The 15,002-nt window shown below is 55.8% G+C and overlaps 3 protein-coding genes across 5 annotated transcripts; 1 reads left to right on the forward strand and 2 right to left on the reverse strand.

The window, feature by feature from the left end:
- Positions 1–80: 80 nt before the first annotated feature.
- LOC121077506 (aryl-hydrocarbon-interacting protein-like 1) lies at positions 81–4,950 on the reverse strand. The gene is made up of 8 exons (XM_040572778.1): positions 4,588–4,950; positions 3,650–3,829; positions 3,235–3,423; positions 2,979–3,155; positions 2,713–2,854; positions 2,036–2,246; positions 1,552–1,768; positions 81–170 (listed from the first exon to the last, which is right to left on the reverse strand). Exons 1-8 carry the CDS (start codon positions 4,681–4,683, stop codon positions 81–83), a joined length of 1,302 nt encoding a protein of 433 aa, XP_040428712.1. The 5' UTR covers positions 4,684–4,950.
- Positions 4,951–5,301: 351 nt separating this feature from the next.
- On the reverse strand, positions 5,302–10,583 carry TAF7L (TATA-box binding protein associated factor 7 like). Its single transcript, XM_040571796.1, has 11 exons — positions 10,447–10,583; positions 10,001–10,079; positions 9,685–9,818; positions 9,157–9,283; positions 8,874–8,932; positions 7,780–7,852; positions 7,251–7,367; positions 6,724–6,912; positions 6,526–6,638; positions 6,196–6,255; positions 5,302–5,653 (listed from the first exon to the last, which is right to left on the reverse strand). Exons 1-11 carry the CDS (start codon positions 10,510–10,512, stop codon positions 5,609–5,611), a joined length of 1,062 nt encoding a protein of 353 aa, XP_040427730.1. The 5' UTR covers positions 10,513–10,583; the 3' UTR covers positions 5,302–5,608.
- Positions 10,584–10,676: 93 nt separating this feature from the next.
- Positions 10,677–14,303, forward strand: LOC121077043 (magnesium transporter NIPA2-like). Of its 3 annotated transcripts, none has more exons than XM_040571793.1 (5): positions 10,677–10,815; positions 11,290–11,346; positions 12,051–12,141; positions 12,272–12,432; positions 12,956–14,303. In XM_040571793.1, the coding sequence occupies exons 1-5, from the start codon at positions 10,677–10,679 to the stop codon at positions 13,585–13,587; spliced, it is 1,080 nt and encodes a 359-aa protein (XP_040427727.1). In that variant the 3' UTR covers positions 13,588–14,303. The 3 variants fall into 3 exon arrangements, with proteins under 3 accessions (XP_040427727.1, XP_040427729.1, XP_040427728.1); XM_040571795.1 differs by having other exon boundaries at positions 10,686–10,811; XM_040571794.1 differs by lacking the exons at positions 10,677–10,815; positions 11,290–11,346 and adding exons at positions 11,515–11,682; positions 11,821–11,955.
- Positions 14,304–15,002: the final 699 nt, after the last annotated feature.

Raw genomic sequence — 15,002 nt, forward strand, 5'->3', positions numbered from 1 at the left:
TCCACTGGGGCAGAGCAGAAGCTGGGCGCAGAGCCCTGGGCTCCCTGGGTGCAGCTGCATGCCCTGACCACCATCTGCATTCATCCTCTTCCAGCACGGTTGCTCAGGTCCATGCGGCAGCTAGGGTGCTGGCTGTGCAAGGACAGTCCTTCCTCCTCGTCAGGGAACTCCTGCAGCCCAGAGAGGAGACCATGGCAGCAGGATGCCCCGCAGGCAGGCCTCTCCCTCCCCTTTTTTGGGTTTCAGCATCTCTCAGTGGTGCTCCATCACACTTATTGCCCGTGCTCTCCGCGTCTGTGTTGCAGCAAGGGCCCAGCCCTGGGCTCTGAGCCCCCCCCCAGGGTGCAGCCCAGCCCCGGCTGGCAGTGAAAGACCGATGTGTTGCAGGGCTGGTGGGGCTGGGCTGTGGCAGGGAGTGCTGGGGCAGCTCTCGGCCCAGAGATGTGACACTTAAAAGGGGAAATCCAGCCCCTGTGCCTCCCCCTCCCAAGGGCAGAGCGAAGACCCTGTCACCATCCCCGTGCTGCGGGCTCCAGGGCATGGCAGGAGCTGCAGGCTGCGATCAAGGATGCCAGGCACATCCAGGAACAGATCCAGCACATGGTGCCAGGGAAGAGCTTTTATTTCTCGGCCAGCAGAGCTCAGCGTGGCCCGGCTGGAAGCCACTGGAGCCGATGAGGTGGGGCAGGGGAGGCAGCAGGAGCACTGCACAGCGGGGCTGCCAGTCCTGGTGGCGGCACGGCAAGGACAGCATCTTTCCTGTGTCACTGCCCAGTCCACAGCTGGTGGGAGCTGGGACACTGGGGCTTGTCCTGGGGGCACTGCAGCCCCTCTGCCCAGGCTGTGCCCCCACGTGGGCAGCCCTGCACCCTTTCCTCCATCCAGCCCTGCTCAAGGATGCCTGTACCCCAGTGTGGTGGCCCTGAGCTCCCTGCTCTCTCTGCACTGCCCCAGGGGTGCACCATCCCCTTCCCCAGCTGGTGTGGGGCAGGGAGGCACTTCTGCCCCCCCAACCAGCTCCTGGTCTGCCCCTGAGGGCCCAGCGTGAAGCACTTCCCCAGCAGTGATGGCTGGGGGGGAGCCGTCTCTGCCTGCTCGGTGCCCCCCACAGCTCTCCTGTCCCTGCTCCTCCTGGGATGTTCCTTGGTCCAGAAATGTGTGCGCCAGCTCTGGTGCTCTGCCTGGCTCCTCCCCAGCCATGCTCCCTGCTCCAGTTCGCTCTGCCCCACCAGCTCCCTGCTCCGGCCCTCGTATGAGCCCTGCTTCCTCTGCTGCCCCCTTATACCCCACAGAGAGCTTTTCCAGCTCTGCTGCTGGGTTCTCTTCCTCTTCCACTTTCTCCTCCTCTTCTTCCTCCTCCTCCACTGTCTCCTTCTCCCCTTCCTCCTTCCTTTCCACTCTCCCTTTCTCCCCTTCTTCCTCTTCCACAACCACCTCTTTCTCTTCCTCCTCCTCCTCCACCACCACCTTCTTTTCCACTGTCTCTTTCTCCCTTTCTTCTTCCTCCTCCACCACCACCTCCTTTTCCTCCTCCTCCTCCTCCTCCTTCACCACCACCACCTCTTCTACTGTCCCTTTCTCCCCTTCTTCCTCCTCCACCACCACCACCTTCTCTTCCACTGCCTCCTTCTCCCCTTCTTCCTCCTCCACCACCACTTCCTCATCTTCTTCCACTATCTCCTTGTCTTCCTCCTCCTCTTCCTCCTCTGCTGTCTCCTTGTCTTCCTCTCCTGTCCCCCTCCCTGCCCCACAGCTCTCTGGCTCTGCCCTGCAGGTGCCCAGGTTTGCTTCCTCTCCCTGCCCCATTCCATCCCTCACCTCTGCAGGCTCCCCTGGGGCTGCGTCTCCTCCTGGTGCTTCTTCTTCATGCCCATCCCCGGGGTTCCCTTGCTCTCCTTCGTCAGCCCCTGATGGCCCCACTCCTGTATCCTGCTCCCCTCCTTGGGTCTCCAGGACCCCGACCTCCCCCTGCTGCCTCTCCCCTTCTCCCTCCTGCCCTCCGCTGCCTGCTGCAGCCCCTTTGCCAGCCCTCGGCCCCTGGGGCTGCTGGAAGAGCCCCTGGTAGCGCTTCCGATCCTCCACGTGCTTCTTCCTCATCCTCTCCCCCAGCTGCTTCAGCTCCTTCTTCACGGCGGCCGCCATGGCGGGGTCGAGGTGGGCCACGCGCAGGAAGTCCTCCCGCGCCTCCCGCTCGTTCCACACTGCAGCGTGGGCCTTCGCCCGCTTGAAATACGCCTTGGCGTTGTCTGCCGGGAGAGGACAGCCCCCACCGGGGTCCTGCAGCTCGGGGACACAGGAGCTGGAGCCCATCAGGTACCATCAGGCACGGGGGGGTCTGGGTATGGGGTACCTCTGTGGGCAAGGGACTCAGGGACATGGGGTGGGCGCCGTTGAGGGCTGGGGGACCAGGGGACACGGGGTGCAGGTATCATCATGGGCAGGGGGATCTGGATCACGAGACATCATCATGGGCAGGGGGACCCAGAGGACACAGGGTGCAGGTGCCATCATGGGCAGGGGGAAACCAGAGATGTGGGCACTGCCATGGGCAGGGGCACCTGGGACACGGGTGGGCAGGGGGATCCGGGTCACAGTGACACAGGGACTTGGGACGAGCTCCATTGTGGGCAGGGGGATGTGGAGGGCAGGGTCCCACAGAGTCCCTAGGGGCAGTGGTCGCACTGTGGGTGGGGGGAGGCAGGGCGCGGGTACCTTTGTGCTTCTGGAGGAGCTCCGTCGTGTGCTCCAGCACCTCGTAGTACTCGCCCAGCTCCAGCTGGCACTGGCAGTAGTTGAGCACCAGCGGCGTGACCAGGCTCTCCAGCTTCAGCCAGCCATCCTCCCACGGCTTCTCCTGCCCCCCAGAGCGGGTGGATCATGGCTGCGGCCGTCCCTTCAGGGCACCCAGCGCCCATGGGAGGACCGCTTTGCCAAGTAACCCCAGCAGGGCTGGCAGGAGGTGGCCGGGCCCCGCTCACCTTGGCCTGCAGGTTCCTCAGGCAGATGACGGCCTCCTGGTACTTCGCCGCCGCCTGCCGAAACTCCTTGCGGAGCACGAGGCGGTTGCCCTCGCTGTGCAGCACGGGCACCGCCGCCAGCTTCTCCTCCTTGCTCATGGCCCAGGTGTCGCGCTTGTACGCCGAGGGCTCCTCCACCTGCGCGGGCAGCGGGCCCTGAGCTGGCTGCCCTGGCCCTCCCCAGGCCAGCAGCCATCCCCGTGGCCCCCCCTTATACCCGGAACAGCTCCATGATGAAAATGAGGGGCTGCGGCGTCCGCTGCAGCTCGTCCAGGTCATCGTAGCCCGTGCTGTGGTAGTCGAACATGTTGCCCATGCCGCAGCGGTGCTTCTGCCCTTCCAAGGGGTCCCGGCCCTCCGCGATCCTCCGCATGCCCTTGGACACGAGGGCGTACATGCCGGTGTGCTGCAAGGGGGGAGCGCCCCGCTCAGCCGCGCGGGGCCGGCCTGCACCCCCTCCTCTGGGGCAGCCCCCGGGGTGCCACAGCTACATGACACCACGATGGGGACAGCCAGCAGGTCGTCCCGCACCCCTGCGCTTGCACCAGACAATGTTTTGGGGGGGCATGGACCCGTGCTACAACTCTTCTGCCTGCCGGATGCGGATGGGGCCTGCAAAGCCCCTCACTCACGATGGCATCGCACCAGAACTCCGCCACCTCCCCGGCCCTCATGGAGCTGAGCAGTGTCTCCCAGATCTCCATCTTGAACATCTTGCCCACGATGATCTCCATGGGGATGCCGGCCTCCCGGCTGTCGTCGATCACTGTCCGCTCAAAGTTGTCCTTCAGCGTCTGGAAGTGGAAGGTGATCTGCCCCGGAGAAAGCGCAGTGTCCAGGGGGGTGGCCCCGTGCCTGGCCCAGGGCAGGCACATGTGGTAGGAGCCCTCAGTCCCCTCACCAACCCCAAGCCCCTCTGCCACAGGGCCAGGACGTGGGAACGAGCCCGCTCCCAGCAAGGTGCGGGCTGGATTGGCAGCTCTCCATCTGCAGCAGGGAGACTGTGCCTCCTGCCAGCTCGTCTTAGACAGAAAGCAGATGGCGTAGCGTCTTAACGCCCATCGTTGCTATATCTGGCTGCTCTCTTTGAATACCCCTTAATAGCCCAGGACAGAGAGCACTCCCATGTGAGGACCTCGTAGTACCCACACTGATCTGTCCATAGCTGTGGGTCTGGTGACCTCAAAAACCCCAACGCGCACCCCATTGGCACCTCCACTCATATTTGACACGTCAGAAAAGGAAGGAGGATTTCCAGCAACCCATCACAGCTGCTGAACTCCACCGTGCCTTGAAGAGTGGAGGGAAGAGGCAGGTAACAGCACTGATGTTGGGTGAATGCAACAGGCAACGTCAGCCATCACTGTGAGGGCAATGTGGCTGCCTGTGTCCAAAGCAGCCCCACCTGCACTCACCTTGTGAGGGATCTGCTGGGGATGGGGTCTCCCTGTAGGCCTGAAGCACGGCTCACGAGCAAAGAATCTAATCCTCGGGTAATGGGCAGGGAGGGAGGTGTCAGACCCGTTCCCCTCTCTCTCAGGGTTCTGGGGTAACTACCAATACAATTTACCTTGCTCCCATCCTGGAATTTCGGCAGCTCCCCTTGGCCTCCATGCAGGATCTTCTTTTTGACCCCTTCCACATTCAGCAGGTACGTTTCCTCCATGGCTGCTCCTGCTGGCCCTCAGGAGCAGGTCACGCACACATACACAAGCACGTACTCCAGCCTTTCCTGAGCTCAGTGTTGTCCTCAGGACATCCACCTGTCTGGACTATATGGACACACATATCATCTCCCAGGGCTGCTGCTCGCCTTTCACCTTCTGTGCCAGGTGTCCCCAAGCCGTGGCAGCACTTGGAAGCCCTTTCCTCTTCTTCTGCTCCTCAGGTTCTGAGACAGGCTTCCCCCATGGCACACCCTTGCTGAAGCCCGTGATGCGTTTCTGTTGTGTTCTGCCAGCTGCTGACTGGAACTGCCTTTCTAATCCTCTTCCCACCCTGCCAGGTTAATCTGGGATTTGCCTGCCTAGCCTGTGAGGAATTAAAGAAGCTCCCTAATCAGGAGAGCCTCGTTCCTTCCGCAGCCTCAGAGCGTGCGGGGTCCCCTTCTCACGCAATATCCCTTTGACCCAGCCATGCCAGGAGCATTTCAACGGAAGGAGCCCAGCTACACTGGCATGCGCACCAGCCAGGGGCCGTGTGGTCAGGCACAAGCTGACAAGAGGCAGCGCTACCCTGTCCCCTGGAGAACGTGGAGGAACAGAACAGGGTTGGAAACAGAACATGGAGGAAACAGAAGAGGGTACTTTATTGAGCCTTGTTTGCAGACACAAGCACTTCCCAAACACAGGGACAAGTTCCCACCAGGTCACAGCCCATCAAGTCCAAGACACAATGAGATGCAGAGAGCTGGCCCGGGGAGAACCAATTCCCTCAAGGAGAGTGGGACTGAATATTTACAGTAAATCCCAGTGTTTTCATTGCTCTCACAGGCGTAGCCTAATTCTTTTCTCAAACGTCAGCATGGGGGATGAACACTTCCAGCTCTGCTCGCATGTACAAAGACCTGCTGCTCAGGCCGGGCCCGCTTCTCACTTCTCCATGAGGGACTCCAGCTGCTCCTGCAGAGATGTCATCTGGGAAGAGGGAGTAAGGTGTCACAGTAAGGCACAGCTGGGACTGCATTTCAAGCCCAAGCACTTTTGAGTTTCTGCGGATCTTCCACCCACACTAGTGGCTGCTTTGCCTACACACCGCAGGGAGCTGTGCCAGGGCAATGTGGGCCTGCTTTCAAGAACTAGATTGGCAGACAGCTGCCTTGCAGCCACCTCTGGGGTGGAACTGAGCACTGCCCTCACTGTGAGGCAACAGAAGGAACCTGGGAGTGGGAACTTCCTGCCCTGGTACTGGGCTGAAACTCCACAGAGCTGCCCAGGAAAGTCTGCCAAGAACCCATAGCTGCTACCCTTCTTGTATTTGGGTGCCAGTGTTTTTTCATGTCATGTTTTATCCCTGACAGGGATGAGGTACACCTCACACCTGACCTGTAACGCTGGGCTTTGAAGCAGGTGGCATGGTACGATATTCAGAATTTTGTCAGAGGCCAGCCCTAGAACTGTCTTTAACAACTAAGCCTCGTGCCCCAGTCCTTTGTCCTCCACTGTGGGAGCTTACTCACCTGCTGCTTCTCTCGCTCTTCCTGCTGCTTGAATTCATCCAGCACAGCTTGGAGACGGGTCTGCAGAGACAAACGCACCAGACAACAATTACCAGCACATTCTCAGTTAATAGCTGCTGGTACAGTATGTCAAATCGTGCAGCAAACTCCAAACTGCACTGACTCTTATCTCCTGCAGTTTCACTTCCACAGGGAAATGCTGGAGAGTATGGTCACACCAAATTTATTTTTAGCCTAGCATGCAAAGACATGGATTTTCCAGGGCAGCAGCTGAATCTGCTGGATCTAATGGCAAGCCAGTTCTAAGCACAAGACTAGAAGAGCTCTCACCTTGAGGGCTAGATTCTCTACTTTCATGATAAGATCTTCCTGGCGCTTCCTCCTGTCCTGGGTCTCCTGGAGTTTACTCTTCAGGTTGTCAATCTGTTTCTGGATCCCCATGACTGGAAGAGAGAGTGAGCTGAGACCTACAGCAGCAGCGGAGGTTTTTACCCCTGCGATTTTGCAGCATTCTGCCACACAATTCACCTATCTGGTTGGACCCCTCGTTCTCCTGCTGCTGCCCATCAGACTCATTCAGCTTGTCCTGCAGCTGCCTCTCCAAGTCCTCCTCGGTGTCCATAATGTTCAGATCTTCATCATCATGATGATCCCGCTCATCTTCGTCTTCACTGCTGCTGCTGATGTCATTAAATATCTCCCGCAGTTCGTCATGTTCTAAAGGGTGCAAAAGGGAAGAGGAAAAACACACGTGATGAACCCCCCAGCACCCTGTGCCCGCCAGGGAGGGACCTCTCAACACTGTCCTCTCTCCTTCGGGCACTGCCACCCCAACTGACTGCAGTATGTGCAGTGTCTTCCTTGCAGCTGGGATCTATTGCTATGGCAAACGGGAACCCGTTTCAGCCCTGTGACACACTGGCCTCTACTTGCACACAAGCCAATGCTGTTCAGCTTCCATTTGTGAAATCTCTGGTTAGGGCTTACCCCACAGAGAACGGGCCCACCTGATTACTTAGGAGCTAGAAAGAAGAAAACAGCCTTCCCCACCGTACCTGAGGATCCGTGGCCTTGCTTATGTCCCGACATCCCTGGGGAGGAGATGTCCAGGCTCGTGAGTGAACCATGGTTGTCTACTTCTTTTGTTTCATCTTCAGCGATGACTTCCCAGCCTGACAGTAGGAACAGATGAGTCAAGGGAAAAAGAGGAGCATGAAAGGTGCAGTACAATGACAGAAAGCTAAAACCGCAGGAGGTCACTGCCCCCTCAAATAGGCACGGCCTTGCAGGTATGGATGAACAACGAACCACCCCAGACCCCTTTTTTGAAGACCAGCCCTTTATTGTTACTTAAGTTCCCGCTCAGTGCAATAGCACAGTCTACAAGGAAGGTCACCATGAAGAAACAATAAGCTTTGAAGAAGGCAAAGATAAAGCTCTAAAACTTCAGTGTTTCTCACATGCTTATCTCCCAACCTCTCACACCCCCACACGCAGCTGAACTCACCTCTCCTCTCCGCAACCCCCAGATCATACGTACTGCCTCGTCCCCCACTTGAGCTTTTTTTTCTCTTAAAAGGATACGGACACTGACAGCTTCAGCATCTGTGCTCAGGAGACGTTTCACCTCTTTCTCCACATCGGGAGACTCAATATACTGGGACAGAGAGGGGAAAAAGAACAGACAACCTGTTAGATGAGTTGCGCAGATGAGCTCCCATCCTCAACCTCTGCATAGAGCCCTATTTCAAGCACCTCTTCTCTTATTCTTTCTGCTTGGTCTTTGCGCATGCTCCACCCAAAAAGTAATTTATGCACCTCCAGAAAGCGATCCGTCTTTTTCCGTACAGAGCTCCCTGGTGGTTTGTATGCCCTCACTTTTCTACCACTCTGGCACCCATCAATAGTACTCACGAAATAGGACTTTCTGTATACTGAAAGCGCTCAAGGTGTCATTCACTGATGGATGGTCTATTGAAATCCTTCCCATCTCACTCAAACGGAGGTTTCATTTTTCACTTTTAAATTAGCCATGGATCTTAAGGCAGTGACATCTAATCTCTCCTGTGGGCTATAAGACCGTCTGAAATAATTTGTTTCCCAAATGTCATGCAAAATATCACTCCACCGTGTTCTCAGAAACTGCAAAGCAGGGAAGAACAGACCTTCCCCGCCTCAGGGTGCTGCATCTCCCCAACACCTTTCCTGGCTTAAGCATTTCCACAGAGACAGAGCCTCTGAGCTCCATCTGTTGTCACTCCCCCAGCTGAAATAACAGTTATTCTATTTGTAGTGTTGCTTGTTGGGGATGTGAGCGGGCCATGCATAGAGAAATTTCAGCTGGGAAAGCAGGAATGAGTGGTCTCATTTCCACACGACCCTTTCTTCCCTGTGAGCAGGAAGAGATGCGCTACAACAAAGCAACCACAAGAACAGAGTCCAGTAGTTCTCAGTATAGATCATTTTTCCACCTCAGGAGCATTTTGAAAAACATGGAAGAAGCACTCACAGAAGTGTTTAAAGCTACTAACCTCCCTTCTCCCCCACCTCTGGCAAGGAAACGCGTAAAGCATTGTTAAGACACTCTGTTTTCAGGACTGACAGTTAAAGCTCTAACGTCCCTGCCTTCTGATCCATTTGTTACTGCATCTCCACACTGAGAGGGAGAAGCAACTCACCTTCTTCTTAGCCGTCTTCCGGAATCGTCTCTTTCGTACGTTTTTCAGGGGAAGAGTAACTGTGACAGAGGAAACAGATTGCATGTGTCAGGCAGATGGCCTAATGGGAGAGCTGGGTCTGGCAAATCCAACCTGCCAAGGGGGAGAAGTTCCCTTCAGGAACACATAGAGCACTAAAAGCAGAGCAATGGCACAGCTGGGACACGGCAGCGGTGAGTGCCCTGCACAGCTGTGGGGACACTGGGGTGGTGGGATGGAGGGGACTGGCAGAGCCTCTACTCACTGCCATGGTTCCAGATGAATTTCTTCTCTCTGTCCTTGTCTTTTTTCTTGTTTGCCTTGGGGTCAGTGCTCACAGTTTGCTCTTCCAAAGGGGGGTAGAGGTCACCATCCACAGTGCAAACGAGCATCTGAAATCCCCACATAAACACAAAGGTTGCTTATTGCAATGCAAGAACAAAAGGCTGTGAAAGCTTTTCTGGTAAATGGACAGCGACTGCCTACTGCATGCAGTTAGCCAGAGGGATTCGCAGGCACAGGGTATCAGAAATACGATGTTTGACACCCAGCTCAGTTCGTGTCTAAACATACTTGCAGTTACGCTGTTACAAGAACAATCAAATTCTATGCTTCAAAAAAGGGATTTCCAACCACCAAGCAGAGGTAGGAATTTTCAACTGTCAATATAACAACAATACAGAAATTGGCCACGTTATACCAGGTGTCAGGCTGTGTCAGGCATACAAGGGTTTTCCTGGAGAGGGGAGTGAGCAAAGAAACTGTTGGGGCAGGCAAGAAGAACGGCCCATACCTGGCAGATATCTGCTGTCTTATAGAAGGTTTTCTTATCAATGGTTTTTAAGCTTTCGATGATGCAGGGCAGATCCACCAGCTTGGCTGCCAGTGGCACCCGGTCTACGCGGACAATCCCATGGCGCCCATCCGCTGCGGGAAGAGACGGGACAGGTCAGTGCTGCAGAAGAGCCTGTTAGGCTGCTGCCAAACAGCCAGACCAGGCCATACACTCCTGGGCAGCAGAAATTTCACGGGAAAACACGTGCAAGTTCTGCTGCTTCCCTTGTGGCCGATCAGAGGAGTTTTAAGGTGCCTTGATCCTGCGCACTCACCGTGCAGCTCGATGGTGAGCCTGTCCTTCAGGTTGACGCTCCCAGACTGTACCGCTCTCCGCACAGTGGAGGCATATTCCTGGAAAGGTTGGACACAGTTACACCAGGACTTGGCGTGCTCTCTCTGCGAGCCACTGAAGGCTTCTGTCCGGTCTACCCAGCTTTAAACACCACTGTCACCCCGAGGCAGAAAACCCACTGCAAAAGCCCCTCTACAACCTGCAGTCCCCTAAGTCGCCTTCTGAGCACCCTGCCCCGACGCAGGAGCCCCTCTCAACGTCACGCAGCGGAAAACCCGTTCAGATGAAGCACTGCTGGAGGGGAAGGGGCTACGAGGGGCCAAAAGCATCCCGCCTGCTTCCAGAGCCCGCACCGGGCAGGCGGACCGCCCCCCCCCCCGACCTCACAACCGCTCTCCCAAGCCCCGCGCTCGCCAGGCCTCTTACCGGAGGCAGCCGCAGCACGAACTGGCTCTCCAGCTCGTGCGGGGCGTCGTCCTTGCTCTTGCTCATCCTCGCTGCCTAGGCCTGGGAGACGGGACGGAAACCCACGGCCGCCGGGAGGGCGCCGGTGCGTGCGGAAGGCCGCCCCGGTGCAGCGGCTCCCGGCTCCCCGCTCCGCGCTGCCCTCGCCCTTGCGTTCCGGCCCGGGGAAGGCCGCTCGCTGCCGGGCCGCCATGGGGGCGGCGGGCGGGCGGCCCGGCTTCTACGTGGGGCTGGGGCTGGCCCTGGCCTCCAGCGCCTTCATCGGCGGCAGCTTCATCCTGAAGAAGAAGGGGCTGCTCCGGCTGGGCCGCCGCGGCCGCGCCAGGGCAGGTACCGCCGGCACGGTCCGGGGGGAGCCGCGGGGGGAGCGGGGGGAGCCCCCGGGCCCTGCCCAGCTCGGCTCGGGGCCGTCCGGGGGAAACCCGGGGCGGTTTTGTTCGCTTCTGGGCCGAGGGCTGGTGCGAGCAGGTCGCGTGTTTTCCTGGTGTGTGTGTTGGCTAAAAGTGGAATTGTTCGCAGGGCTAGACAAAAACCGACGACCGCGGTGTTTCTGTGCTTGCTCGCGGCTTCCTGAAGCTGCCGAGAAGTAAAACGTTTGCTCACCCGGCAGACGAACCTGTACCTGCTGTCACAGCCGCATCTGGGGCAGGCCAACTTGTGACAGGCCGGCAGGACCCAGGGAGCCTCACACTTAAAGCCTACCAGGCTGCGGGCTCCCACCCGCTTCTCGGAGGCAATTCTGGCAGCATAACCGAGCCTTTTTATGTGGCTTCACCCGAATTTTCACGTTGCTTTCTCCCTCAGGGCAAGGAGGGCATGCGTACCTGCGAGAATGGCTGTGGTGGGCAGGGCTGCTGTGCAGTAAGTAGCTGCTCCAAAACCCTTCAAAATGTGTTTGTCGTTGTTTCCAGTTGCTTTCATGCTTCATTATGGTGATGATTGTTGTTTAACTGCTTGATTTTTGTCTCTGGGGATGTTGCTGATCTAATCACAACTCTACGATATTCTAAAGTCTCATGCATCGCCAGGTTTCTCTGCTAAGTAGGAATCGAGGAACTGGTCGAACTGGGTCGGGTTAAGTGCTTCTGAAATGGCCTGCCCAGACACTGCAGTCAGATAACGCCGTGTCCGTGTCCGGCAGGGAGGGCTTACAGCACTTTCAGAAATTCTACTGTACGCTTTTCAAACGTGACATTAGTAAGTGATTGTACTCAATTTTCCCTGTAAAAAGCTGTAAAGCCTGTTCTAGAAGAAAAGATTAACTCAGAAATATGCCTAAACTCCTCTCGGCTTTGAGAACACATAAATATTTTTCTGTTGTTATTACTTAACTAGATAGCCACGTGGGACTAAGGATAACCACGTGTAACCACGAGCTTTCTCTTTCCAAGAAGGGAAGGCTTCTGCTTCTTGCTGGCACTGTCCTCTCCTGGTTGCACAACATACCTCAGAGAAACATGGGACAATTAGGTGGTGATCAAGGCTCTCTTCTCACTGCACTCAAGCTAGTATTATGCTGAATTGCTCCTCACTTTGATGCTTACCTGTCAGAGTTTCTCTTGCAGTGGGAGTTGGAGAAGCAGCAAATTTTGCTGCCTATGCCTTTGCCCCTGCAACGCTGGTAACTCCGCTGGGTGCTCTGAGTGTCCTTGTTAGGTAAGCGGTCTCACCTTACCTTCCACCCTGAATGGTGGAAGCAGTTGCTTTGCTTTCCTCTGTCCCATCCCTCAGATACTCCATCCCTTGGCCTAAATGATATATTTTTATTATTATTATTATTTTCCAGTGCAGTTCTCTCTTCCACCTTCCTGAATGAGCAGCTGAATGTTCACGGCAAGATTGGCTGCCTCCTAAGTATTCTGGGCTCCACGGTGATGGTAATCCACGCTCCCCAGGAAGAAGAGGTTTCCAGCCTGGAGTCAATGGCAGAGAAGCTGAAAGATCCAGGTACTTAAACAAAAGGGGTTCTGTCAATTTCAGGCTTGGAAATGACAGTAGAAGGTAGGATACAGCTTGGATAGGACTGAACTGAAGGGCTGAACTCCTGTGAAGCAGCTCTTTCTTCCTTATCCCACCACAACCTGCTGAGTTCAGCTAGTGCTTCCCAAACCTTCTGCTGCCCTCCTGGGCCTCCTGCAGAGCTCTGTCCCCTCCTCTTCATGGGCAACAGGCCCCCACCTCTAATACCATAGGCCCTGGTTGTGCCACAGACATCTGTATCCCTCTGACAGGCAGACTTGTGGGGCGGTGCTGATCAGCACTGTAGAGAACTGCTCGTGTCGGCAGCTTTTCTCAGGCTGGAGACCTCCTCTGCTTCCCAGCCCAGGTCCCTACAGACAAGAGGCTAAAAAGAGGGACCGATAGGGCAGTTGCCTGCCTGTCCTCCATCCCTACTGGCTGTTTAGTTACGTCTGTCACTGGTGCTGCTGTTCTCCATTCTGACAGAGCCCTTAACTCTTCTTTCTCCAAGGATTTATTGTATTTGCCGTGTGTGTCCTGGTGAGCTCCCTTCTGCTTATCTTTGTGGCTGGACCCCGTTACGGACGGAGCAACGTCCTGGTTTATGTTTTGGTCTGCTCCGCCATCGGCTCGCTTTCTGTGTCCTGTGTCAAAGGCTTGGGGATTGCCCTGAAAGAACTGTTTGCCGGGAAGCCAGTCCTGAAAGAACCGCTGGGCTGGGTGCTCCTGGTGTGCCTGGTGATCTGCATCAGTGTCCAGATCAACTACCTGAACAAAGCCCTGGACATCTTCAACACGTCCGTGGTCACACCCATTTACTACGTGCTGTTCACCACAGCAGTCATGACTTGTTCTGCCATCCTCTTCAAGGAGTGGCAGCACATGGTGCTAGACAACATCATCGGCACCATCAGCGGCTTCCTCACCATCGTGTCCGGCATCTTCCTCCTGCACGCCTTCAGGGACGTGCCCTTCACCCCCGACCTCCTGCCCCTCTTCCTGCAGCAAGGCAGGGCAGACTTGCGCACGTCGTGGAGGAGCGCAGACAGACATCAGTCGTGTCAGCACCAGCCTCTTCTGCCCTCAGAGGACAAAGGCTCTCAGAGTGCAGAAGAGGAAGAGGAGGAAGGTGAAAGCGTGTGAGGAGGCCTCTGAAGTGCTAGCTTTCTGCTCCCACCAGTGAGCAGCTCCACTGGGCAAGGGTGAACTTGCCGTATCAGATGCTGCTAGTTATTATTGTGCTTGTGGGAGTCAGCAGTTACCTTCTACCTGCCCGGGGCACATGATCAGTGACTTCTCACTGCTGGGGGTCTGACAGGGACAGCAGCCTCCTGCAGCTGCAGACACAAGCTCTGGGAACAGCCCCGCTGCCAGGATCTAGTGCCTCTTACCTGTTCTTTTATATGAAGCATCAATCTGCCCTTGTCAGGACACAGGCTTTGATTGTGCAGAGGTCTGCGGCACTAACACAGTGCTGACCCCTACTGAATGCAAAGGCCACACACTAGGGGAGGCCTCGGAGCATTTTTTTTAAGAATACTTAGAAGATTAACAGTTACAAAGTAATCTAACATGGTGCTAAGATTACCTAGGGCCAGACAGCTGTCTTCTCTCCAAAGGTGACATAGCCAGAGTACTAATTCAAAAATTCTTCCGTAAAAGTACTCGTTCTGCTCACTCTGCTAGAATTTATTTACAGATTCACATCCAAGAACAGAATACAGCCAAAACTGGAAAACTTCAAGGGTGCTGCCACGTGCTGCTGTGGCGCTTATAGAGGGACCAACCTCTTTGTGCAATGTCTGTTGTGCAGGTTGATGAAGCACCTGCTTACAGCATTAAAAACAGGTTATTTGTTACCAAGCTGCTATTGGTATGTTTGTACTGAGAGCTGGGCCAGCGCTGAGAGGTACGAAGGATTACAGCAATACAGGAACAGCGCGGGTGCTCAAGAGAAATGCAAGGCAGGGTCAGGAGGGGGAATGGCTCGTGGTGAGAACAGGAGCGACCTAACAGTCTTTAGCTATTGAGGTAAACTTCTGAAAGATAGCTAGATAGCTGCATCCTCGCTTACGCAGGTTTGTATACGCGTAGCTCTATTTCACGTCCTGAACTTATTCCCAGGAAGGCTGCTGGCTCCAAGACACCCGTGTTAGGCACCCCACACGCCCTGTCCAACCACCCACAGCACATTGTTGTGCGCAGAACCAATTTACCAGGTTTCTCTATAGGGCTCCAAGCCACCACAGGTTAATAACGTGGGTCACTCCGTGCTTCCCAGAGCCATGCCCTATTGCTGAAATGCTACACTGTGTTTCAGAGGGTGGATTAGTAGCAGTTTGTTGTTTTTCCAGTTAAAAGCTCCACACCACTTTCTAGGGGCAAAAGTCCAGAAGACATGGCCACAGGCCTCCCTCCAGTGATCACAGATAAGGGTGCAGCTGGTTATAAAGTAGCTGGCTACATTTATTCTGCAATTTTAGTCTCTCTGAAGAAACTCATCCTTTTCAGGAAAGCAGGTGCTGTTCCCGTTTGGGGAAGAGGAAGAAAGGCCTCAA

This window comes from Cygnus olor, chromosome 13 (assembly GCF_009769625.2).
Source record: "Cygnus olor isolate bCygOlo1 chromosome 13, bCygOlo1.pri.v2, whole genome shotgun sequence".
In the NCBI taxonomy this organism is placed as follows: Eukaryota; Metazoa; Chordata; class Aves; order Anseriformes; family Anatidae; genus Cygnus; species Cygnus olor.

What these genes read in the sequence shown, in the direction of transcription:
- LOC121077043 (XM_040571793.1), top strand. Translation starts at nt 10,677, where the DNA reads ATGGGGGCGGCGGGCGGGCGGCCCGGCTTCTACGTGGGGCTGGGGCTG. An exon ending in CCGCGGCCGCGCCAGGGCAG is followed by an intron (nt 10,816 to 11,289) that starts GTACCGCCGGCA and finishes TTTCTCCCTCAG; the next exon opens with GGCAAGGAGGGCATGCGTAC. An exon ending in AGAGAAGCTGAAAGATCCAG is followed by an intron (nt 12,433 to 12,955) that starts GTACTTAAACAA and finishes TCTTTCTCCAAG; the next exon opens with GATTTATTGTATTTGCCGTG.
- LOC121077506 (XM_040572778.1), bottom strand. Translation starts at nt 4,683, where the DNA reads ATGGAGGAAACGTACCTGCTGAATGTGGAAGGGGTCAAAAAGAAGATC. An exon ending in AATTCCAGGATGGGAGCAAG is followed by an intron (nt 3,830 to 4,587) that starts GTAAATTGTATT and finishes TCTCCGGGGCAG; the next exon opens with ATCACCTTCCACTTCCAGAC. An exon ending in GCTCCTCCAGAAGCACAAAG is followed by an intron (nt 2,247 to 2,712) that starts GTACCCGCGCCC and finishes CTCTCCCGGCAG; the next exon opens with ACAACGCCAAGGCGTATTTC.
- TAF7L (XM_040571796.1), bottom strand. Translation starts at nt 10,512, where the DNA reads ATGAGCAAGAGCAAGGACGACGCCCCGCACGAGCTGGAGAGCCAGTTC. An exon ending in AGACAGCAGATATCTGCCAG is followed by an intron (nt 9,284 to 9,684) that starts GTATGGGCCGTT and finishes TGGGGATTTCAG; the next exon opens with ATGCTCGTTTGCACTGTGGA. An exon ending in GGAAGACGGCTAAGAAGAAG is followed by an intron (nt 7,853 to 8,873) that starts GTGAGTTGCTTC and finishes TCTCTGTCCCAG; the next exon opens with TATATTGAGTCTCCCGATGT.